We start from the raw sequence: 21,744 nt of genomic DNA, 5'->3' as shown, positions 1-21,744 counted from the left end.
GAGATTAAATTAACAGTTATTAGCGTGTATTTTTTAATAACAAAATATCGGTATCCTGTCGGAAAAAAACGTCTGGCATCGCCCATCAATACTTGGGAGCCTCTTTATATAATTGGCGAATGTTTTATCGATTCATATTTGACAGGTTTGTTAAGAACGCTCTTCTCTGTAGTGTGTCAAATTTAGAATTCATGTTTATGTTCACTTTACAAGGACTTCTCTACCCGGCGTCCGACGGGTAGATAGTGGAGGGAGCGTACGCGTGCACGAGTGCGTCGCGCGGTCACGCTGTAGTGCTGCTGCTGTCACGAGCTTGATCCCAGGGAGCGGGGTAAAAGACTTGGAGAATTACAACACGCGGAAATTCTAAGATATACTGTACTTCCTTTTGCCACACGATAAAAAACACCATAGCTACGCTTTCTATCGGTAGGCGGACAACAAACAGTAAAGTGTTGTTGTTTCGCTCAACCGGTGATGTATTGCAGCATTTGAACGCTATCGCTAGCCAGCCAGCCAGCCAGCCAACCAGCCAGCCAGCTAGCTAGCTAGCTCGCGCTTCAGCTAGCCGTACGCCGCCTGTGACTCGAGGACAACTTAACAGCGTATTCTCGTGCGGTATTTTCATCGACGCCCCCAGTTTTTGCAATTGTTACGCTGGTCCGCAAGACATCAAGGCCGCGCGAAGTGTTAAAATATCGAGTACATTCCTACCGTAGCCGTGTGTCGTGTTCTTCGCGTTTAATCCTCGCTCGAGGAGGATTGAATGAAATAGCTTGACATATAGCCAGCGTAAAGGTGCCAGTTAACGGGGAGCTTTATTTACCGTGCTTCGCCTTGCTCACCGACATTCAGCGAACCTTATGATCAATGCCATCTAGCCTCCCACATACTCAAAGCAACATCACCAGAAAACACGAAATCACAAAGTTTTCTCTTTTTTAACGATCGACGGACAGCGCTAAGTAGCTAGCTCGTCCCCCACTTCCAAGTTGCCCATCGTCCTCTTCATCGAAGAAGCTGACCAACAGCGGATATTTTTTACTTTCAGGCCGAGTGAAAACCTGCAAAAATGCCGGCTGTGTCGAAAGGAGATGGAATGCGCGGATTAGCCGTTTTCATTTCGGATATAAGGAATTGTAAGTGACCTTTTTCTTTCTTTTCTTTTTTTTTGGCATGCTTGTTGGCAGCCTTTCGCCAAAGCTGATAAAATCATTTGACGTTTCTCTTGCTTTCTGGTTGTAACATGTTCCACCCCCATCGGTTTAAAGTTTGTATAGTTTGGCAAACAGATCCCTCCCCCTAGTTTTTCAGTTGCATTGTTGCAATTTGCTATTTAAGTGCAGAATAGCAAACCAGACATCAACCTTTCCACTTTGGCGTCATACCACAATTAGAAAAATATTAACACATTCCAAGGTGTATTTTGGGACTGGTTACTGTAATATTCTACAAAAGACGACGTTTGCGCGGCGGTTATGTTAATGTTGCAAAAATAGACGTATTCCTCATACACTCCAAAATACCAATCCAACTGTTTAGTTTTATTTTTTTTTTTACATGGAAACGCCCGAGAAGATATCGGGTCTTAAGCGGTGTGCAGTTGGACAACTTATTTTACACGTTATAGGCCAAGTGTGTTGAAGTCACTCTTTGTGGTTACATCATTCTCAATTTGATTGCTTATTTATTGGACATTTTGCTCTGAACTTGACTGTTAAGGTCCTGCCCATTGTCAGCTGCAATAGGTTCCAGATCACTTGCGACTCTTCCACTGCCCCAAAAAAACTGTAGGCGCCAAATATGCATTGTAACTGAGAGGGTTGGCAGCGAACGAGTTTTAAGTGAACAGGTGTTATCGAATCTGAATGGATAATAGGAGATTGGGACTGTTCAAACCGTCTGCTTAATATAATTTTTTTGAAAAGCAGGTCAGCTATGTGGGAAATGCACCACTTATTTTTCTCCAATCATTAAACCTCTTGCAAAGCAGCCGTTGTATGTCACTGCTTTTTATTGTCATCCCTGGAAATCATCATATGGTATTGCTTTCCACTTTAAGGTTCCTCTTGAGTGCCAATAAAGCAGTAAAATGGCTCCGTTTTTTCCCAGGCAAACAAATGAGAACATGTGTCAACGAGGTTGAATTAGACTTTCTACAGTAATCCCTGTGTTTCTTTTGGCAAGGTTGTCTTAAATTATGATTGGGTATTGAACGCCATTTAGGGAAATCAATCATACAATGCATTAGATTATTTTTTTTTATTTTTCTTTTTTTACTGTTGTTGCACAGAGGCAATGAAAATGGCAGCCAGGTGTCTCACAAATGGATGACAAACAAACACGACGACGTCGCTGACGTTTCCTTGGTTGATGGTCGTCGTGGAATTGCAAAAACCAAACGTAAAAATAATGAAGCGGTTGCTAAGAACTTTGCACTTTACCTTGTGTCTGAATTTTGGGAAAAAAATCAAGCGTGACGGTGAGAAAGACGAGAAGAAACAAATGCCACCAGCATTGACACCATTTTTGGTTGTTATTTATGCATTTGTTTTACTCGTGCATGGTCAAGGCCATCATGCTCCGTATAACCAATCTTTTACCCACCAGGTAAAAGCAAGGAAGCCGAGATCAAGAGGATCAATAAAGAGCTGGCCAACATTCGCTCCAAATTCAAAGGGGACAAAGCTCTTGATGGCTACAGCAAGAAGAAATATGTCTGCAAGCTGCTCTTCATCTTCCTGCTTGGCCACGACATTGACTTCGGACACATGGAGGCCGTCAACCTGCTGAGTTCCAACAAATATACAGAAAAGCAGATTGTAAGTTCCCGTCGGCATTGGTTTTCGGAACCAGTGGCACCTCAAATTGACCTCCGATTTGGCGCAAATGTTCCTGGAAGAAATAAGGAATTGAACAAATTGATTTTACGCAGTGCAGAATTTCATGAAAGGTAGACACGAAGTCTGACCGTAACCCCCCCCCCCCCCCCAAAAAAAACACCAAAAAGCGTTTATGGACCATTGGTGTTGACGTAACTGGGGATCAAAGACCTTTGTGCTAGCTTCCACACAGTCTGAATGTACTTTTATTACTCGTAACCTCACTTTGCATCAGACTTGACAATCAAGCGCAAGCCAGTGCTTTCCATCAGTTTTCCTTCTTTTTCCTGTCGGCCGTCGTGCCGTTTAAGTCAGCTTAACGTTTCCACATTGAATGTTTGGTTGACCGTCGTCACAGGAACAGGAAATATTGAGTAAGCAGAATCAGAGAGTCGGTAGCCTCTTTTGGAAGCGTTCACAGTTGACTGTTAACTGTGGACATTCTTGAGAAACTTTAACCGTAGGTCAGCTCAGCTCAGATTTGTTCATATTTTAAAATGCCATCGAAAATAAGGGAGGTGATCAAATCCAGGCTTTCTTAGTTATATTCTGATGATTAAAGTAGCATTGAAATATCCTCAACTGTCATTGATGTGTTAAAAAAAAAAAAAAAATACTTTATGAAAGCATCGACCACTTTTTCTATCAGGTATAAAATGAAAATGTGAACTCCACTTTGAGTGACGTGCGACAAGCACAGTAATGCTGATCGAGTGGAACAGTCGAAGAATGAAGGTTGCCTCACGAAACACTAAATCGGTCCACTTGGCTATATATCTTCCTCATCGATTATAAATAGTCGACATAGCTTTAGTCCGAGCAGGGACGATGACTGCTTTTTGCAATATTTGAATTGCCAGTTCGAGGGTCATAGTCCTAGCTCTCCACTCTGTGATTACAGGTGCTCTGACAAAAGAAACCAAGACAAATAAGAGTTCATCCTTTTGATGCTCACGGCGGTTGGATTCCAAATGCCCGCGTGTCGCTTGACCTCATGCAAGTTCATTGTCTTTTAGAGTCCTCTTTGGTTGAACTCCACCGAGTGCGACTTGAGGAGCGTTCAATATTAAAGCGGCCAAGGGTTTTAGTCTGTGACCTGCTTCAGTTTAATTTCCCTCTTGACGGAAGGGCTGCCCGAATCTCATCAAATTTGTAAACAAACATTAAAAACCACATTTTCCATGATGTATCTCATAGCGGCAAGATTTCCGTGTGCTACCGCGCCGCGACCTCCTTCTCAATGGATCCACCGTGTCCGCAGGGCTACCTGTTCATCTCCGTCCTGGTCAACAGCAACAGCGAACTGATCCGCCTGATTAACAATGCCATCAAAAACGACCTGTCCAGCCGCAATCCTACTTTCATGTGCCTGGCGCTTCACTGCATCGCCAACGTGGGCAGCCGGGAGATGGCGGAGGCCTTTGCCAGTGAGATCCCTCGCATCTTGGTCGCTGGGTGAGCGTGACTTTGCCTGAGCCCTTTACTCCATTTGGCCACGTAACCGTCGGGGTCCACCGAAGGTGATGGAAATGCTCACATCCGCCACAGGGACACCATGGACAGTGTCAAGCAGTCAGCCGCCCTGTGTCTGCTGCGGCTCTATAAAACTTCTCCGGACTTGGTGCTGATGGGGGAATGGACGTCCCGCGTGGTGCACCTTCTGAACGACCAACACATGGTAAGAGCAGAGTTGAGTGCGGCGGCAAACCGTTTCATTCTTAATTGATGGCCAAGTGCAGTTTGGATTGATGAACACTCTTAGATCGCATTTGACATCCATACATTCACACGCACACAGAATCAAGGCGCGAGCCGATTGGACTGCACGCAAAAGGGCGCCCCGAGCAGTTGTCGAGCTGCATTTTGCTAAAGGGCACGTTGGCAGAAGCGCCCTGGCTCCCCTGCAGCGAGCAGTCCCATTTTCCGGATTTTCCTCCTAACGCGTGACTTGAGTCGGCCAGCCAGCACGCCCGATCCTCACCCTTTCATCTCGTGCTGCCCTCTTTTATTTGATTTCATTCGAGCTACATTGAACTCACATCAGCGGCTGGCCTGTTCCATGTTTGTTTTTTTCTTGCTAAAATCATGGCTTCTGTCATCTGCCCCGCAAGGAACACACATAGGTGAACTCTTTCTCTCCATGTTTTTTATATTTGCAGGGTGTGGTTACAGCAGCCATTTCTCTTATCACCTGTTTGAGCCAGAAGAATCCAGATGAGTTTAAGACCTGCGTTTCCTTGGCAGTGTCTCGACTTAGCAGGGTGAGTAATTGGCACAAACTGGAACGCCGACCATTTCTCAAGTAACTGAAGCTCTTCGAGAGCAAGTCCGTTGCTTTATCGCATGTGGCCGAGCTCAGATGCACATGATTGCATGTAGCGGGGGAGGCATATCCAATCAGATCCTGCCGGGATGTGAATCGATGGCGAATTTGAATCGGCAGCATGCTTTTTTTGTTCTTTTTTCCACTCCTGTTCTTTGTGTGTTGACCTTCCCAGATGAAGGGAGCCTCTGACATTCTGTCTCGCGCTTCTATAGATTGTCTCATCAGCCTCCACCGACCTACAAGACTACACCTACTACTTTGTCCCCGCCCCCTGGCTGTCTTGCAAGCTGCTGCGCCTGCTGCAGTGCTACCCCCCTCCTGAAGATGGTGCGGTGAAGGGCCGTCTGGTGGAGTGTTTGGAGACCATCCTCAACAAGGCGCAGGAGCCACCCAAGTCAAAGAAAGTACAGCACTCCAATGCCAAGAACGCGATCCTCTTTGAGGCCATCTCCCTTATCATCCACTATGACAGGTGAGCAACTGGAGCCTCCACTCCACGCCACCGGGGAATCAAATACAGACCGCCCCCCCGAGCACACCGTTCCAAACTGATGTGGCGGAAACATTTCTTGCCATATGTTTTGTTCCAAAGTGAGCCAAATCTGCTTGTGCGAGCCTGCAACCAGCTGGGTCAGTTCCTGCAGCACAGAGAGACGAACCTGCGCTACTTGGCTCTGGAAAGCATGTGTACGCTGGCCAGCTCGGAGTTTTCTCATGAAGCGGTCAAGACGCACATTGAGACCGTCATAAACGCGCTCAAGGTGATTGATCACACACTCGATCGGTTGAAACCACTTTTTCGCTTCCCATCCGTGCGCAACTGCTTTTAAAAAGAACGCAATCTAACCAACTCTGAGCAATATTGAAAGTCCAAGCGCGCTAATACACCTTTGTCATTAAGTCTCCACCCTTTTCGCCGCCCCCCTTCCCCCCCAACGTTGTTCTTTCTGCAGACTGAGCGGGATGTTAGTGTTCGACAAAGGGCAGCAGATCTGCTGTACGCCATGTGTGATCGCAGCAATGCCAAGCAGATTGTAGCCGAGATGCTCAGCTACCTCGAGACGGCCGACTACTCCATCAGGGAAGAGATGGTGTGTGTGAAACACACAGAATAAGAATCATGTGCTTCTTTCGGGTTTTTTTTTTTTGCTCCGTATTTGCATCGTGGGCAAATTGCCGTCGATGATGGAATACATTTTGACGCCTCCTCTCCCCAAACCGGCCACCATCTTGGACCTTACTTTTTGTCTTTCAGGTGCTCAAGGTAGCTATCCTGGCCGAGAAGTACGCCGTTGATTACTCCTGGTACGTCGACACCATACTCAACCTCATCCGCATAGCTGGCGATTATGTCAGCGAAGAGGTATGGTACCGTGTCATCCAGATTGTCATCAACCGCGATGATGTGCAAGGCTACGCTGCCAAGACGGTCTTTGAGGTACTACCACTTTGATCAACATTGTGAACATTGAAGCGTGAACACCAAACTATGTCCGCAAAACCCCATATCATTTAGCGCAGAAGCGGATAAATACGTGTTGGGTGTTTTTTGCCCCAAAAATATTAACAAAGGGCTTTAATAAAGGGTGTTATCTTGCAATAAATTGCAATTTATTGCAATAAATTGCAATAAATGTATTTGCTCTTTCTTCCAGGCCTTGCAAGCCCCCGCCTGTCATGAGAACATGGTGAAAGTCGGAGGCTACATTCTCGGAGAGTTTGGTAACCTCATTGCCGGCGACCCCCGTTCTAGGTATGCGCCTTTTTTTAGGCCAATCCAATGTTCAGCTGACGGGATGCAAAGTAACTTGGCTTCTCTTATCCAGCCCCCTGGTGCAGTTCAACCTTCTTCACTCCAAGTTCCACCTCTGCTCCGTGCCGACCCGTGCCCTGCTGTTGTCGGCCTACATCAAGTTTATCAACTTGTTCCCAGAGACCAAGGCCACGATTCAGGAGGTTCTTCGCTGCGATAGCCAGATTCGCAACTCTGACGTGGAGCTCCAGCAGCGTGCCGTGGAGTATTTGAAGCTCTCTTCTATCGCCAGTACCGATGTCTTGGTAATTGCGTCATTTTGGATTGAAATGTGTACATGTTCCTGTCTCGTCGTAGCATGATTGATTGATTCTTCATTTGTTCTCCTAGGCCACTGTTCTGGAGGAGATGCCTCCTTTCCCTGAGAGGGAGTCTTCAATTCTGGCTAAACTGAAGAAGAAAAAGGGGCCCGGTGCCGTGTCGGTGACAGACCTGGAGGACAGCAAAAGGGAGGCTGGGGAGCTGAACGGAGGTGGTGATCGGGCTCCAGACGCATCAGCGATGGTTGCCTCCAATGCTGTGAGTGGACCGTCGCAGGGTCATTTATTGCGCGTGGGCACTCAAACACCTTTTCTCCTCGTGGATCTCACGCAAAAGTGTCCGTTTTCTTCCAGTCCACCCCATCACCATCAGCGGACCTCCTCGGGATTCGAGCCGGGCCGCCCGTTGGCACCGCTCCAACCGGTGCTGGCAGCCTATTGGTGGATGTGTTCTCTGAAGCGGGGCCCGCCGCACCCTCTGCTGCGGTTCACGACGACGGCTTTCTGAGGTGAAGGTCACCCTAATGAACAGACGTAGAATTCATTTGTGCCCGTTAGCCAAAGTCCAACGGGAGCTGCTCCTGAGCCCCGTTGCTTTTTATGATCACATTGTAGGACGTATGTCAACGTGTGCTGTTGCTTGGCCAATTGAAGAGATCGGTCTTGTCTAGTCAACTGTCCCCTCTCTGCGTTGACGTCACTTTGTTGTCTTTTAATGTGATTGGATTTGGTGTCTGTGTCCGTCTTTGTCTCTAAAGACCGCTTTTTAACATGCGCTCGTCTGCCGCTTGACATACTGTTGCTCAACTCTGTATTTGTCTTCTGGACCTGCCAACCCGGAGGAAAGTGTATTTGAAAAATTGAGAGCTGTTGAATTCTCCCCTCATTCCGACCAAATTCAATTAACGACTTGGGGATATGGCTGAAGAAAAATACAAAAATGTCATCCCCTCACGGTAACGGTATCTCATGGTGGAAACGCGAGTGTAAAAATGATCGTCAAACTACAAACCCAATTCTAAAGACATTGCGTTCAACATAAATAGCAACGGAATACAATCCTTTGCAAATCACGCTCAAACTATATTTAATGGAATCAAATCATTGTATTCTATTGTTGCTTGCGTTCAACACAACGTCCTGACGTCATTGGTATTGGACAACTTCTGTAAGTGCAAATCCCAATTAACTTTTAAGAAGGCCAAGTGCTAGACTTGATGTCTATTCTTCTCCCTGGTTGGCAGGTTTTCTTTACATGTATTTCTTTAACTTACCGTGGATGTGACTTGTCTTTCATCTTTTTCTCTTTTCCTTCTCTCCTTTTTCCTGTGTGTGTGTGCGCGTGTGTGTGTGTGTGTTTGGGTTGAATGTCTGCCCTATACTGTATCGTGATTGGACATTGGCAGAGATCTGGAACAACCCACCGAGACCTCTGACTCCTTATTGGTGGAGGGTTCTGGTGACTCGGAGTAAGGGCCTTGTAGTCAACGACAGATTCGGCTAGAAAAGCACAATTATGACATCTTCATGCTGTCATAATGGCATTGATCAAATATGCCCTGGTGTTGTTAATAGATGTTTCTGTGAATGGGTAGCTTGCTCAAGCGACAGAAAAAAAAAAATCAACATCAGCGGTGCCCATTTGCAGGCGTTGGTTTCTGTTGATGTCTTGTTGTTTTTTATTTTTTTACAAACGGTCGTCGGACATTGTTACCAAGCATCTTCGCATTTGATCTGCTTTTCCTTTTTCTTCTCACATTGCGCATGTGTTGATGGGATGCCCTTTTTCTCGTCTTCCTACATCTCACTCCTCTCTTCTCTTGTGTGGTCTGTCGACATCCTTGCACCGTCTTTCAGCTCTGCTCCTCCCTCTGAGGATCCCGCTCCCCCTCTGTCTGAGGCCGATGAACTCCTTAACAAGTAAGCTCTTTCTCCGTTCGAACGCTTTGTCGCTTTGTCTGTGCGCCCGGGCTCTGCGTGATCCCAACCGGTTGCTCGTGGCTGACTTATCAAGGAAGAAGATTTTCCCAGCTTTTCACGCCGCCCTTGGTTTTCCTGGCGTGTGGAAGCGGCCTTGGCCTTGGCAAACCTCTCGGCCTTGGCGGCGCGCAAGGCCGAGAGCGTCTCCGCGCAAGCTTGCCCGCGGGAAAGCGTCGTGAACTTCATCCATCTGTTTTTCGAGGGTCTGTCCGGTCCACCAAAGAGTCACTTTGAGCTGTTTTCGTTCACCAGGTTTGTGTGCAAGAACAACGGTGTTTTGTTTGAGAATCAGCTCCTCCAGATTGGCATCAAGTCGGAATATCGTCAAAATCTTGGTGAGTAACGGCTTCCAAAGCTTTACAGATCATCGCTCGGAGCCAAGGCGCGCTCGGGTTCTTTTCAGCGTGTAACCCTCCAATCAGGCCAATCAAATTCGAGACATAAGATGGGGACCGAATGCCCACATCAATTTACTCATGTAGAGACTGACTTTTGTCTTCAAACTCCCTCTATATTTGTTCTCGTTGTACACAGAAACCAAATATAGGCGGCTTGATTTCTCGACTGAGCGCGTGCCCTTTGTTCATCAACAAGTTGTGTCTTCCTCATAGGGCGGATGTACTTGTTCTATGGGAACAAGACGTCAGTGCAGTTTGCCAGCTTCGCCACCACGGTCAGCTGTGCGGGGGAGCTCCAGTCCCATATCCTTTCTTTTCTCTTGACACTCGATGGACGCCGCCGGCGCCAAAGCTTGCATTTGGACACCGGGGTCATGTTTGGCCTTTGCCAACCAGTGCGTCTTGGCTGGATATCAGATATCTTCCTTACGAATTCAACCCCCCGCCCCCTCACCAAAAAACAAAACTGGTCTTTAGCTTGCCGTCGGACGTATTTGCACCTTTTGCAGCGTCCGTTTCATGTTCCTTGACAGAAGGCCACAGCTTAACGTTCAAACCAAACCGGTGGAACCACTGGTGGAGGGAGGCGCCCAGATCCAGCAGGTCCTCAACATCGAGTGTCTGACTGACTTTTCCGATGCGCCGCTACTTAACATTAAGTTCAGGTGAGCACAAAGTGCAAATTCGGAGTCGGCGAACCCGCTTGTCACTCGCAGACGATTTGAATCGGATTGCAGTAGAAAGAAACGAATAACTCTGCGAATTGCAGATATGGAGGCGCTCTGCAAAACTTGACCCTCAAGCTGCCCGTCACCATCAACAAGTTTTTTCAGCCTACTGAAATGTCCTCCAACGATTTTTTCCAGCGTTGGAAACAGCTTAGCCAGTGAGTTTGGGCCCGGTCGGTCTTTTGTCTCTTTCTTTTGGTTGACGGCTAAAGCTTGCGTGTTTTTCGCCACCCTCAGGCCTCAGCAAGAAGCACAAAAGATTTTCAAGGCCAACCACAGCATGGACACAGAAGTACTCAAGGCTAAGGTATGGCAATATTCTCGTTGTACCTTCTTATGAGAGTCGCTTTGTCTCCATAGCGCTTGTCGACGGCCATTGAGTTTTTCAGCAGTTTCATGCTTGCTTGTAGCTACTGGGCTTAGGAGCGGCCTTGCTGGACAATGTCGACCCAAACCCGGAGAACTACGTGTCTGCTGGAGTGATCCAGACCAAGGGTCAGCAGGTTGGCTGTCTGCTAAGACTGGAGCCCAACGCCCAGGCGCAGGTACAAGCTACAGTTGGTTGTTGGTTTAGCGTGACGGTTGCGTCTTTTCAAAAGTTGATCGCATTTTTATCGGTTGACTCCACCAATTCATCGGAGGGTGCCTAAATTGGACATTTATAAGGCGCTTTCATTCCAAAAAACATTTACGGCTTGAACCACTGACCGAGTTAGTGTCAAAACTAACGCGACATGCAGTCACCAGCGTGTCTCAAGACAAGAGAAGATGCCGATGAGGCACAGCCAATCAGATCACGGCATCAATCCACCCGTGCTGTCATTGCCGGGAACCAATCAGGCGCCTTGTTTGGGTGGCCATGTAGAAAGCTCACGTGAGCTTTTTGCTCAGCATGCAGGGAAATCTTCTCTCTCGCGCATCAGCATGAAAAAAGTAAAGTGGCGAGAGATCACTGTATGCTTGCTTTCTTCAAAAACTTTTATTGTCTGACGTTGTCATCGCTTGTGCAGTTGCATTTCAATAGATCCAATGTGTGTGTGTGTGTGCGCAGATGTACCGCCTGACTCTGCGCTGCAGCAAGGACTCCGTGTCGAGGCGCCTCTGTGAGTTGCTGGCCCAACAGTTCTAGAATGGCCGGAGTTGCAGAACTTTATCTCGACCAGTACTCCCACCTGCCCCCCACCAGCGAGCCCTTCCCTCTCCCTCTCAAGCCACAGTTCTCTTCCTCCTCTCCCAACAATAAGGTTCTTTATTACAAACGACAACAAGAAGAAGGTGTAACCTACAGAAGGGAAAAAGTGGTCACCGTTAGCAGCGGTGACCATCTTATTGTCATTATTCTAATTCAAGTTCATCTTCGGTTTGTTGATTAACATAATGCTACATTATCGTTTTTTCTTTATGGTGTTTACCTGTGTAGCTGGTGTGTGCGTGCAGCCCACAGTGTGCTGTGGTCCTATTCTGCTTTCTCCTGGCTGTTGTGTATTCCCGATGCTCTATGTACAGTGCGTGTGCGTGTTTGTTTGATTTCTTGCCATCAAATGGAAGATCATTCCTTGAAGACAAGCGGGAGACAGTATTCATCAGCCCCATTCTCTCACGTCTCATTCACATTGACACGAGCGGTTCCCTCTGACCCTCGTCGGGTCCCATAATGAGGGTCCAGCACTCTCATTTCAAGCATTCCCCATGATCACAGGCCAGTCTAGTTGCACTTAAAGGCTTTTGGGATCCTCTGTGAGAGCCTCCGGCATGAGGCCCCCCCCCCTCCCCTTCGTACCCATTAGTGTGAATCGGCGGAATCCTCTCTAAGGAGTAACCCCACATTTCAATGACCTAGATGGTTTGTTTGTTTGACGTGTCTGTAAATATGCGGCAGTGTTTGACTCGATTGCTTTTGTAGACATTCCCATCTGGCCATTGGCTTCGATCATCAAGCCCAGGCTGCTCAATGGCAGCAAAACGGCATGGCGGGTGACTGACACGGGCTTGACTTTTTCACAGTTGCAACAGTAAGAAGGACTTCTCTCGGCCGCTGTCCAGCTGGAACAGTCAAAGCTGCTCGACGAGCCTCCCTCGGCATTGTTTATGGAGTGAGACCCATTTGTCTTTTTGAGACACGCCTTCTCCATTTTTCTAAAGCTTCGCTTCCTACGATACCATCTTCAAATGCTGTCTTTTGGCCATCAGATAAGACGGTCCTTGTGATGCTAAGTACGCTGATATTGATTTGATGCACCGCTCCAAAGTACATCCGGAACATTCTCTCTATGAAGGCATGCGCTGCTGCAATAAGTGCAACACAAACAGTCAGGAATCAGGGCCCCTTGTCTTTGAGCAATCCATGCACCTCCAAATATTTCGGTCACACATCCACAGCTTTGATCTTCTTTATTGGCGCTAGCGACGTCATGGAAGGCTAAATTAGAGTTGTCATCATGCATCATAACGGCAGCGGATCAGAAGAAGAAATCCTTTAAACATTTCGGGGACATCGTCACATGACAAGCTGCGGCTGCAGAGAAATCGCAAAATATTGGAGTGGAAAGCCTAGTCCATCCTTTTTTTGGGGGCGGGGGGTCATTCTGTGAGTGTGTGTTTGTGTGTGTGTGTCTATGCAGTATCCACTAGCTAAAGCAGCCTCATGTATTGATGTTTAAAAAAGAAAAGAAATGTCCACTACCTGTGTTAGAATTAAGATTTACTCTGTATTGAAAAATGTGAAAGTAAAACTACGCCATATATCGAAAATGACGCTTCCTGTGTTCACTGTTGCGCTCTTACGGCATGATGTCAGAATGTCAAGGACCGGCAAACAACAATCGATCAGCAGGAAAAGCCCGTCCTGTATTTACGAAGTCAACTCTTCATTCGTGGTGATTCGCGACTACGGACACCAGGGGGAGCCCAACCTTTTTTGACCCGAGCGCGACTTTTCAAGCACCTAACCTTCCACCACCGGCCCTCCAGGACCGACTTTGGACACCCCCGTGTTAAAGCACGCACGTGCGTGTATGATGAGCAACAGCCATAACGGGCGCCGACATGAACGCAACAGAAAAAAAGGCAAGACCAGAGTTTGTGAGTTGGTGAAAAGGAAATCCCCGCCTAGCTTCGTCGCGACCTGAGGCGGAGGCACGGGACGCACTTTCGCAGCGTCACAAACTAGCATACGTGGGCGCACCGTTTGAAAATCTTTCTCCATTTTGACCTTCTTTACAATTGCCATTGATGACTTGGACATGAAACAAACTTGGAATGCTGATAATACCGATGCAACAGCTGTGATCGCAAGCTGCAATTGCATTTAAAAAAAATTTTGAACATCCTTTCTCCAGTTCAATTTTAAATCCGCGAAATTGATGAGCTCGCGCGAGAACACATTCCGCCTTTGTGGACGCGTGCGCGCAGTTGCTGAGCGGCACAAAAGTAGCGTTCAATGCAATGAGCAATGTGTGCAATTTCCGCGGTCATCTGATTCGAACACAATTGGCCGAGTGGTGCAAAATGCACAAGGCCGCCCTTATTTGCATATCCACGTCGGAGTGGCGGTGATGAGGCAGCACTGACTACTAGTCTGCCACGCTCCGCCCACTTTTCACTCTGCAGGCATCCCTGTTCGGAGAAGTGGGGGCGGGGGGGCGTATCGCTCTTGTGCGCCTGCGCCTGTGGATGTCCAGCGCGGAGCGGATTGGCCGAAAATGACATCACCGCTCAAGGTTTATTGTTGGTAGGATGATCTCATCGTTTGGAATCAGTCTGGAGGAGAAGCGAGAGCGAACGCTACGTCGCCGTCGTGGAGTGAAAGAATCTGCAGAACTGCAACTGACACCGACGGGATCAAAAACGCCGTTTTTAGAGAAAGAAATATCACAGTAAGTAACTGCATGACTAGTATCCTCTTGGACGAAAAAAAACCCTTTATGAAAATGTTAAAGCTTCATTGCAGCATGGATGTCTTATACTTGCTGCTGTTTGTGTCGAACATTCAACTACAACATGGAAATAACAAAAGGTGAAGAGTGAGAAAAGCCTTTGAAATGTATGCATGCATAAGAAAAAAAAACATGTACAATGCAGATATACCGTATATTATATAAATATGTATGCACAAGTAAATGTATTACTCTTTTCATCTCAAGAAGCTTATTTGGAAAAACTGCAAACACTGTTCTCTAAGTAGAGATTGGGAACTGCATCTATATATATACATAAATATATATATATCCCATCACACACACACACACACACACACAGAGTCTGCCAAATGAAATGAAGGTGTTGTTTATGATGTTGTAGATATGGTGTGGTCCACGGAGGGAGAGACGGAGCGTCCTCCCCTGTCCATCATCCTGCCAAGGCTCTACCTGGGAGCAGAGAGCGACGTGACGCAGGTCATAAGGCAATCGATGACGCAAGCGCGCGGCCCGCGATACCTTCCCTCCGACTCGATTCAAAAGAGCGCCTTTCCACTTTGAGAGAAGTTCTCCATTGATGATGTAATTGCGTGTACAGGATGGACTGGCCTCTCTGGGGATCTCCTACGTGCTGAGCGTGAGCCGCTGCAGCCCCCGACCTTCCTTCCTGCCCTGCTCCAGATACCTGCGCATCCCCATCGATGACTCCCTGCGGGATGACCTGCTGCCCTGGATCCCTCAGGCTCTACGTTTCATCGGTCGGGACTCGCCGCTCGGGTGAAGACGCCGCGTCGTTCCGACGGCGATATCTCACTTTGATCCCTAACCAATGCAGACGCGGCCATGTCTTCCGGCGCCTCGGTGCTGGTTCACTGTGCGGCCGGAATCTCTCGCTCTCCGGCCCTGGCCGTCGCCTACATCATGTACAGCTCGGGAATGGATCTGGACCACGCGTACAGGTTGAGCATTTTACACGTCACCCTAGTGCATTAAGATTATGGTGTTGTTTCGACTAAGAGCTTTCCCAAAACATGAAATTGTTGGACACTGCCGCTCTAGCGAATGCGCCCGTCGTCGCAGTAAGGACGTACGTCTCTCTAGGTTTGACCGTCTTCACCGTGTCCGCTTGCTCGGCAGGTTTGTGAAAGAGCGCCGACCCTCCATTTCGCCCAATTTCAACTTCCTGGGTCAATTGCAGCACTTCCAGGGCACCCTGCGCCGGCAGGCTCCCAGTGACAACTTCGGCCTCCCGTCCGCGGACGCCGGTAACGATCGCGGCGCCGCCGTTCCCAACATGAACGATCGGGCCGGCGGCAAGAGTGACGGATGGGCGGAAGAGATGCAAAGCTGCCGAGAGAATTTCCGTCGGCAGAGACATTCGAATCCAGACGCAAATGGGAACCGGCAGATTTCCTCGTCGGCGAAACGGTGGACTCACAATAACAACCGGCGGGAAATCCAGACACCCCGGAGGCTGCCCGATCCGAGTCCCTGCGTTTTGATTAAAGCGGCTCCAAAGCCCGCATCGCACCTAGCGGAGGTCTCTGCTTCTCTCTCGGAGAGGCGCAAAAGCCTCAGCCTCTCCTTGACCCCCTTGGGGACGGGCCCTCCCTCGGCGACGTGCGACGGCACGCGAGCCGACAGTCCCGATTTGCCCGGGGGGGTCCACGAGGAGGAAGCGGCGGCGGCAAAGGCCTTGGGGAGGCATGCGGGGGAGATGTGGGAGAAGCGAAGTCCTTCGCCGGAAAACCAGCACACCTCGCAGGCGAAGGAGCGGGGCCTGCTTTCGCCGCTCAGCTGCACGCTCAACAAACTGCTGGACTGGGGGGAGAGAGTGCTGCTCGGCGGGGTTTTTGCCCACCCCGTCAAGATGGGCCAACCTGCTTTGCCGTACAGGTGCTGAGCGCATCTCACGTGCATGTTTCTCCAGAGGAATGACGCCGTATGTGAGGTACACCAGCGGTCTGCAGCTCCATGCGTATTGATTATTTATTGCGGGAATGAGAGATTGACGCTTTTGGCCCGCTCGTCTTGTCGTTTGTAAGATGCCGTCATTTTTAAGTCATTGTCGCTTTGTCCTGAATTGCACACTATTGACTGATTAAAGAGTGAATTTCAACCACGTCTCGCTCATTAGCCGAAAGAGTGAACCCCTCGAGCGGCTCGTTTTCAAAAAAAATAAGTTGACAAAGACGACTTATTGAAAACGGAGAGAGAAAAAAACCGGAGCAAAATTAGTAACGAGAGGTGCACAGCTGGAATGAATCAGTCCACCGCTGCCACCTGCTGGACACTAACAGAACTGAATCATGACAACAATACATTCTCTCTCTCTCTCTCTCTGTCTCTATATATGGATTCATTTCGAGATCGAATAAAAGATCTGCAACCAAAAGAACCGATGGGCTCACGATAATAAGTTCCATATTTTCCATATTCATTTTATTAATTCTTTTACGTATAACGTATACGTCATAACTTGTTTGTATTGTTCGTAGCCTATATGGAGGCGGATCTGATGTTGGGACAGCTGAGTTGAAGTTCTTCGCTGCCTTGCCTCAAATTTGCCGAGATTGCAAGATTAACAACTGCGTGACGAGGTGTGTTCTTGCCCCAGGGAAGAGATTTCCCAACCCGCGACCAGATTCAAGTGCCGGGGCGCTGAATATAACATGAAGCGAATGAATATGTCAATAGAAAAACGACCTAATTTCGTCATGTTCTCAACCCGACGAAACTAAACAATTCGAACAGATAATCGCGGGAAGAACTCAACAGTCCGGGTCCGCGAGCACGCGCCGCATTTACCTCTTGCGCGCGCCTGTCACCGTGACGTCACGGCCACTCCCAATTCCCATATAAGGTATCTGACACGCTAAAGTGGAATTTGTTCGGGGACGAATTTGAATTGACGAGGGGAGACGGCGTCTTAAGGACCGTCTTGTGTTCGCCGTAGGTGAAAGAAAGAAAGAAGACGAGTACGCCGCGCGCTTATTTGAGTCAATCGCGTCGTGCCGCGTTCGCTTGACTTTCTCCGGGAAAAGAGGAAGCGGTTCCGCCCTCGCGAGCCGCGGCGAGGCCGAGTTTCAGAGCGGAGGGAAAAGCGAGGAAGCTAAGCGACGACGCAACAGGCGCCGAAGCTTGAAACTTCACAGAAACGGCGCCGCGGTCTTTTGTCCCATCGGACAAACATTCCGGCCATTTTTCCTTCCCTTCTCAGGTGGTGGCGCATTTAGAGTCTAGTCAAAAAAAAAAAAATCAATGAGTTTCACGTTACCAAGTGCAGTTTGACGTTCTGCTTGCTCTGTCGTACTAGGATTTTAGTTGGACTTTGATCTTGCTTTTTATACATTGCTGCGAGCCGGTTGGCAGAAATTTGCTTTTTAATTCTTGGTTCGGACAAGTTTAAAAAAAACGGCGATGAGTGGCGACGAGGAAAGATTCAAACTAGTTGTGGTGGGAGGTGGAGGAGTGGGGAAGAGCGCCCTAACCATCCAGTTCATTCAGGTAAGCTTCTTTTTCCAACAACCCCCCCCCCCCCCCCCCCTTTTACTAACGTAGCACGCGTGGCTCCGGAGCTAAGTTTATACGCGCTGCTGTCTAATTAAGGCGTCGTGTGGATGTGGGTTGGTGTTTATGGCGGATGGGGGTGGGGAATCATTTGCTCGTGGGGGTGCTCCCCGCACAAAAACATTTTCTCTAAAATTGCTTTTTCCGTCGATGTTGTTGATGGCTCGATGCGTTCTATTACTCTCCATTGTTACACAGAAAGTACCGCGGGGGTGGGGTGGGGGGGGTCATTGTTTACGTCGCTGATGTCAAGGAGTTGTGATGTAGTTAACGTTGGATACATTTTTCCTTTTCATACTGGTGAGTGAGCACCTTGGTGCAATTTGTCCAGAGTTAGCCGTTGGCTTTCGCGTGGGTGTCCGCTTTGCTTGAATGGCCACCGGCAGCTAACAAGGATTGTGTCCCGTCTCCCAGTCCTACTTTGTGTCGGACTACGACCCGACCATTGAAGACTCCTACACCAAGATCTGCACCGTGGATGGAAAGGAGACCCGCCTGGACAGTAAGATGAACTCAACTCCACTCTCGACTCGGCCGTATTTCGTATATGACGAGCGATAAAACAATCGATGAAAAACAAAGATGGTTGAAAGCGCAAAAACAATCCAATTAAAAATTGAGTCAAAGGCCAGAGAATCAAATTAAGTTTTAAAGTTGAAAAAGCGGCATCCCCTCGGAGCCTCCGCTCGCTCTATGTGGCTGCCTTGAATAGTGTCCGGTCCCGTGCAGACGCCCACGTGCAGCGGGCAGGAGCTCAGAGAGCTTTCGAGATTTCCAAACGGCTCATAGGATCTTCAGAAGAACTCGAAAGTGAGCCCGTGAAGGGAGGACAAATATGGAGTTAGGTGCAGACGCTCCATGGAGGGTTGGCTGACTCCAAAGTCAAGCGAATGAGTGTTCCAAAAGCGCCCACCAGAGAAAGGAGAGAGAAGCTGCAGTTGACAACGGCGCCAATTTGCCCGTCCCATTTCAAATCGCCGTTGGAGACTGTTCAGGAGATCAGGAGGCCCAAATCTGCACAATGAGATGAACAAGGCCACCGGGAACCAAAACGCATCGTTACTGTTTTCTTTTCTTGGAAATTCAAGCCACGCCGGCCACCATTTGTCATATTAGTCACAGTTCTGAAGGATGTCTGGTGTTTGTGCGGGGGTGGGGGTGGGGGGCGGGTTTGTTTAAAAAGCAGAGGGTGTGTTGCAATGTGACGCGAGATGACAAATGCGCTGCGTTTGCTTTGTGGATGTTCCCTTGTTAGGACTTGCACATGGCGGGTGAGTTACTGCACCCTGGTGAAACTTGTAAGCGTACACAAAGGAGAGCGTGTGCGCGCCCTGGATCAAACCGGATCACATTCAGAGCCGAAGGGGGGGGGGGGGGTCGTCCTATGACGCTCCGTGGCTGTCGGCCCGACTTCCGACACACCGCTTTTCCTCTCGCGTGCCGCGCTGACATGGACGAACTTGGATTCGAGGCCAAAGATTGACGTCTGGCGCGATGATAAAACACGTCGCGTCTCTTCGTCTTTATTAACTTTGATGTTTTCCCAAGTCTTGGATACGGCGGGTCAGGAGGAGTTTGGGGCCATGAGGGAGCAGTACATGCGCTCGGGAGAGGGCTTCTTGCTGGTCTTTGCACTCAACGACAGGGGCAGGTAAGTCTTCATTTGGCCCAACGTGACCTTTGACATCTTTTCAGCATTGCCAACGTCGCAGAATGTTGCGTTTGCTCTCATAACAGATGTCAGAATCTCCTCATTTTGTTTCTTCTTTTAAATCGGTGTATGTCCCCAATCTCAGCTATCACGAGGTCCAGAAGTTTCACACCCAGATCCTTCGAGTGAAGGACCGGGATGACTTCCCCATGCTGCTGGTGGGAAACAAAGTGGATCTGGAGCAGCAACGAGTGGTGAGTGGGCCGTCTTTTCCGGGCGCTCTTCCGCGCACGTGCCAACTTCTCCTCTCCGCGGACGTGAACTTCACTTGACGCCTTTCTGCCGGCTGGCCTTCTCAACGTTTGCGTGGTCTCCCGTTTTGGCTCAGATCTCCAGGGAGGACGCTCAGGCCTTTGCCAGGGAACACAGGATCCACTACATGGAGGCTTCGGCCAAGAACCGCTACCATGTGGACGAAGCCTTCTTGGAGCTCGTGCGGATCGTCCGGTACCCGCCGGCCCGACGCTCGCCACTTTTCGTTCGCGCCGGCTCAACGGGCTGACGCGCGTTCATTCTTCCCTCACAGAAGGTTTCAGGAAATGGAGTGTCCTCCCCCTCCGGCTCATCACGCCGGGAAGCAGAAGAGCGGCGGCTGCCCCTGCGTCCTCCTCTAAGCGCCGTTGCCATGGACACCGAAGCCTCTCCAGCTTGTCCCCCCCTTAAAAAAAGAAGTGTGAGCGTTGCTGCGAGAGACAAGATAAAGGTGCATCATATTCCCATTGAATGCTTTCATTTGCACTTGCACCCCCCCCCCCGGCCTCCCTAAAAAGCAACTTGTAAATCAATGTGAACCCTCGTTTATCCCGGGAGGGGGGGGGGGTGGTCTGCCGAGGGTGTAATTTTGGATTGTAACAGCAGCAGAAATGCCGGCAATTGTGTTTAGCGACAGGAGATAATCATGACGGGCCCGGACAGAGTTGCGGCCCAGAAATCGAGCCGCCCTCGCATGATGATGGCGGGCCAAAAATCTCTTGTTGCCGTTGTGGCAACGAGGTACTGATGTCAGCAAAGACGTCGCCGCAATAGGTACTCCGATGACGAGGTTGTATGCAGTAAACAAAGTCGCTCCGCAAGACGGGAATCAAAATGTCGAGCGAGGGGGAGGCACACTCCATCACAAGACGTTCCTTGGGCGGCCGAGTTCCCAAGCCGTCCTGCAGGGGGCGGCAGAGCGAAGCGGCAGCAAAACATTGGCAGAGAAAAGCGAGCAAATTTGACAGCTGCACTAGCATGGCCTCATATATAGAGATAGATATATATAGATATATATATTTCTCTATACTGTATGTATAGCGAGCCATTTTGTTTTCCTTTTGTGGTGCCAATAATTTCAGTCAACGTGAGCGCCTCCAATATGTAAACGGAGCGAGTGACCATTTCAAAATTAATTCTTGACAGTATTTGAAAGAAAAAAAACAACCCACAGTGGTGGGTGGGATGGGGGAGGCTTGATGCAGGAGTGCACTGAACCAGCACGTGGCACAGCTATAGAACTCATTTTCTGCATGAATGCATTTGAGTGACGGCAAACCAAAGATGAGATGTTTTGTTTTTTTCTGGGTTTATTTAGGCGAAGTGTGATGCAACTTGTATTTTGCGCGTGTCCGTGATTCAAACCTTCACTGAATTCCATCAATAATCGTAAACGGTTTACATGAACATCTTGACCAAACGAGTAGATGCGTAACGCTTTTCATCTTCTGAACGGTGTTCTCCCGTCTCGCGGCGCCACGGCACCTTTTGTGCAGCGCACTGGTGCTCTTGCTATGAAGCGTGACCCTCGCTAATACTGACCCGGCAATCCCTGTCCACATTACTTACTGTAATGATCGATGTCAGGGGGTGTCCAATCTTTTGAGGGCCGCCGACAGAAAAATGGAAGGATGAAAACAAGAGCATGGCCACTGAGAGGCATTTAAAAAAAAAAAAAAAAAGGGATATTCGACTTTAACTTTACATTTCATGTTTCAAGCTTTGGGCAGTGTAGAACCATGTCATATTTTTGAAATGAATTATTTGCATATATATATATATATATATATATAAGACAAACAAACTGCAATGGAAATGTTTTCTTTGGACCTAAAAAAAAAAAAAATTCACTCTTTTGTACGTCATTAAAAATACTCCGTAAATGATTGTGTTGTGTCACTTGAATC

The 21,744-nt window shown here is 48.6% G+C and overlaps 3 protein-coding genes across 7 annotated transcripts; all 3 read left to right on the top strand.

Moving 5' to 3' along the window:
- Positions 1-245: 245 nt before the first annotated feature.
- Positions 246-13,138, top strand: ap2a1 (adaptor related protein complex 2 subunit alpha 1). Of its 4 annotated transcripts, XM_052049937.1 has the most exons (23): positions 246-331; positions 1,052-1,139; positions 2,611-2,822; positions 4,144-4,337; positions 4,431-4,560; positions 5,042-5,143; positions 5,421-5,680; positions 5,801-5,969; positions 6,162-6,299; positions 6,464-6,646; positions 6,864-6,961; positions 7,035-7,266; positions 7,352-7,540; positions 7,636-7,790; positions 8,688-8,750; positions 9,139-9,201; positions 9,514-9,596; positions 9,873-9,957; positions 10,196-10,324; positions 10,429-10,545; positions 10,625-10,694; positions 10,798-10,932; positions 11,439-13,138. In XM_052049937.1, the coding sequence occupies exons 2-23, from the start codon at positions 1,073-1,075 to the stop codon at positions 11,514-11,516; spliced, it is 2,952 nt and encodes a 983-aa protein (XP_051905897.1). In that variant the 5' UTR covers positions 246-331; positions 1,052-1,072; the 3' UTR covers positions 11,517-13,138. The 4 variants fall into 4 exon arrangements, with proteins under 4 accessions (XP_051905897.1, XP_051905898.1, XP_051905899.1 ...); XM_052049938.1 differs by having other exon boundaries at positions 285-1,139; XM_052049939.1 differs by lacking the exon at positions 8,688-8,750 and having other exon boundaries at positions 287-1,139.
- Positions 13,139-14,103: 965 nt separating this feature from the next.
- Positions 14,104-16,426, top strand: si:ch211-195b15.8 (dual specificity protein phosphatase 8). Its single transcript, XM_052048287.1, has 5 exons — positions 14,104-14,262; positions 14,687-14,781; positions 14,903-15,062; positions 15,140-15,263; positions 15,442-16,426. Exons 2-5 carry the CDS (start codon positions 14,689-14,691, stop codon positions 16,205-16,207), a joined length of 1,143 nt encoding a protein of 380 aa, XP_051904247.1. The 5' UTR covers positions 14,104-14,262; positions 14,687-14,688; the 3' UTR covers positions 16,208-16,426.
- A 716-nt stretch (positions 16,427-17,142) lies between these two features.
- rras (RAS related) lies at positions 17,143-21,616 on the top strand. 2 transcript variants are annotated; one of them, XM_052048229.1, is made up of 6 exons: positions 17,143-17,811; positions 18,289-18,376; positions 19,423-19,525; positions 19,671-19,779; positions 19,914-20,032; positions 20,112-21,616. In XM_052048229.1, exons 1-6 carry the CDS (start codon positions 17,725-17,727, stop codon positions 20,197-20,199), a joined length of 594 nt encoding a protein of 197 aa, XP_051904189.1. In that variant the 5' UTR covers positions 17,143-17,724; the 3' UTR covers positions 20,200-21,616. The 2 variants fall into 2 exon arrangements, with proteins under 2 accessions (XP_051904189.1, XP_051904188.1); XM_052048228.1 differs by lacking the exon at positions 17,143-17,811 and adding an exon at positions 17,846-18,146.
- Positions 21,617-21,744: the final 128 nt, after the last annotated feature.

Source organism: Hippocampus zosterae, chromosome 17 (genome assembly GCF_025434085.1).
Source record: "Hippocampus zosterae strain Florida chromosome 17, ASM2543408v3, whole genome shotgun sequence".
NCBI lineage: Eukaryota > Metazoa > Chordata > Actinopteri > Syngnathiformes > Syngnathidae > Hippocampus > Hippocampus zosterae.
The sequence above is the reverse complement of the archived record's forward strand: the minus strand, read 5'-3'. Positions and strand labels throughout refer to the sequence as shown.

What these genes read in the sequence shown, in the direction of transcription:
- rras (XM_052048228.1), top strand. Translation starts at nt 17,925, where the DNA reads ATGTGGGTTGGTGTTTATGGCGGATGGGGGTGGGGAATCATTTGCTCG. An exon ending in AAAGGAGACCCGCCTGGACA is followed by an intron (nt 18,377 to 19,422) that starts GTAAGATGAACT and finishes TGTTTTCCCAAG; the next exon opens with TCTTGGATACGGCGGGTCAG. An exon ending in GCACTCAACGACAGGGGCAG is followed by an intron (nt 19,526 to 19,670) that starts GTAAGTCTTCAT and finishes CCCCAATCTCAG; the next exon opens with CTATCACGAGGTCCAGAAGT.
- si:ch211-195b15.8 (XM_052048287.1), top strand. Translation starts at nt 14,689, where the DNA reads ATGGTGTGGTCCACGGAGGGAGAGACGGAGCGTCCTCCCCTGTCCATC. An exon ending in CAGAGAGCGACGTGACGCAG is followed by an intron (nt 14,782 to 14,902) that starts GTCATAAGGCAA and finishes TTGCGTGTACAG; the next exon opens with GATGGACTGGCCTCTCTGGG. An exon ending in GATCTGGACCACGCGTACAG is followed by an intron (nt 15,264 to 15,441) that starts GTTGAGCATTTT and finishes CTTGCTCGGCAG; the next exon opens with GTTTGTGAAAGAGCGCCGAC.
- ap2a1 (XM_052049937.1), top strand. Translation starts at nt 1,073, where the DNA reads ATGCCGGCTGTGTCGAAAGGAGATGGAATGCGCGGATTAGCCGTTTTC. An exon ending in ACTCCATCAGGGAAGAGATG is followed by an intron (nt 6,300 to 6,463) that starts GTGTGTGTGAAA and finishes TTTGTCTTTCAG; the next exon opens with GTGCTCAAGGTAGCTATCCT. An exon ending in AGCCCAACGCCCAGGCGCAG is followed by an intron (nt 10,933 to 11,438) that starts GTACAAGCTACA and finishes GTGTGTGCGCAG; the next exon opens with ATGTACCGCCTGACTCTGCG.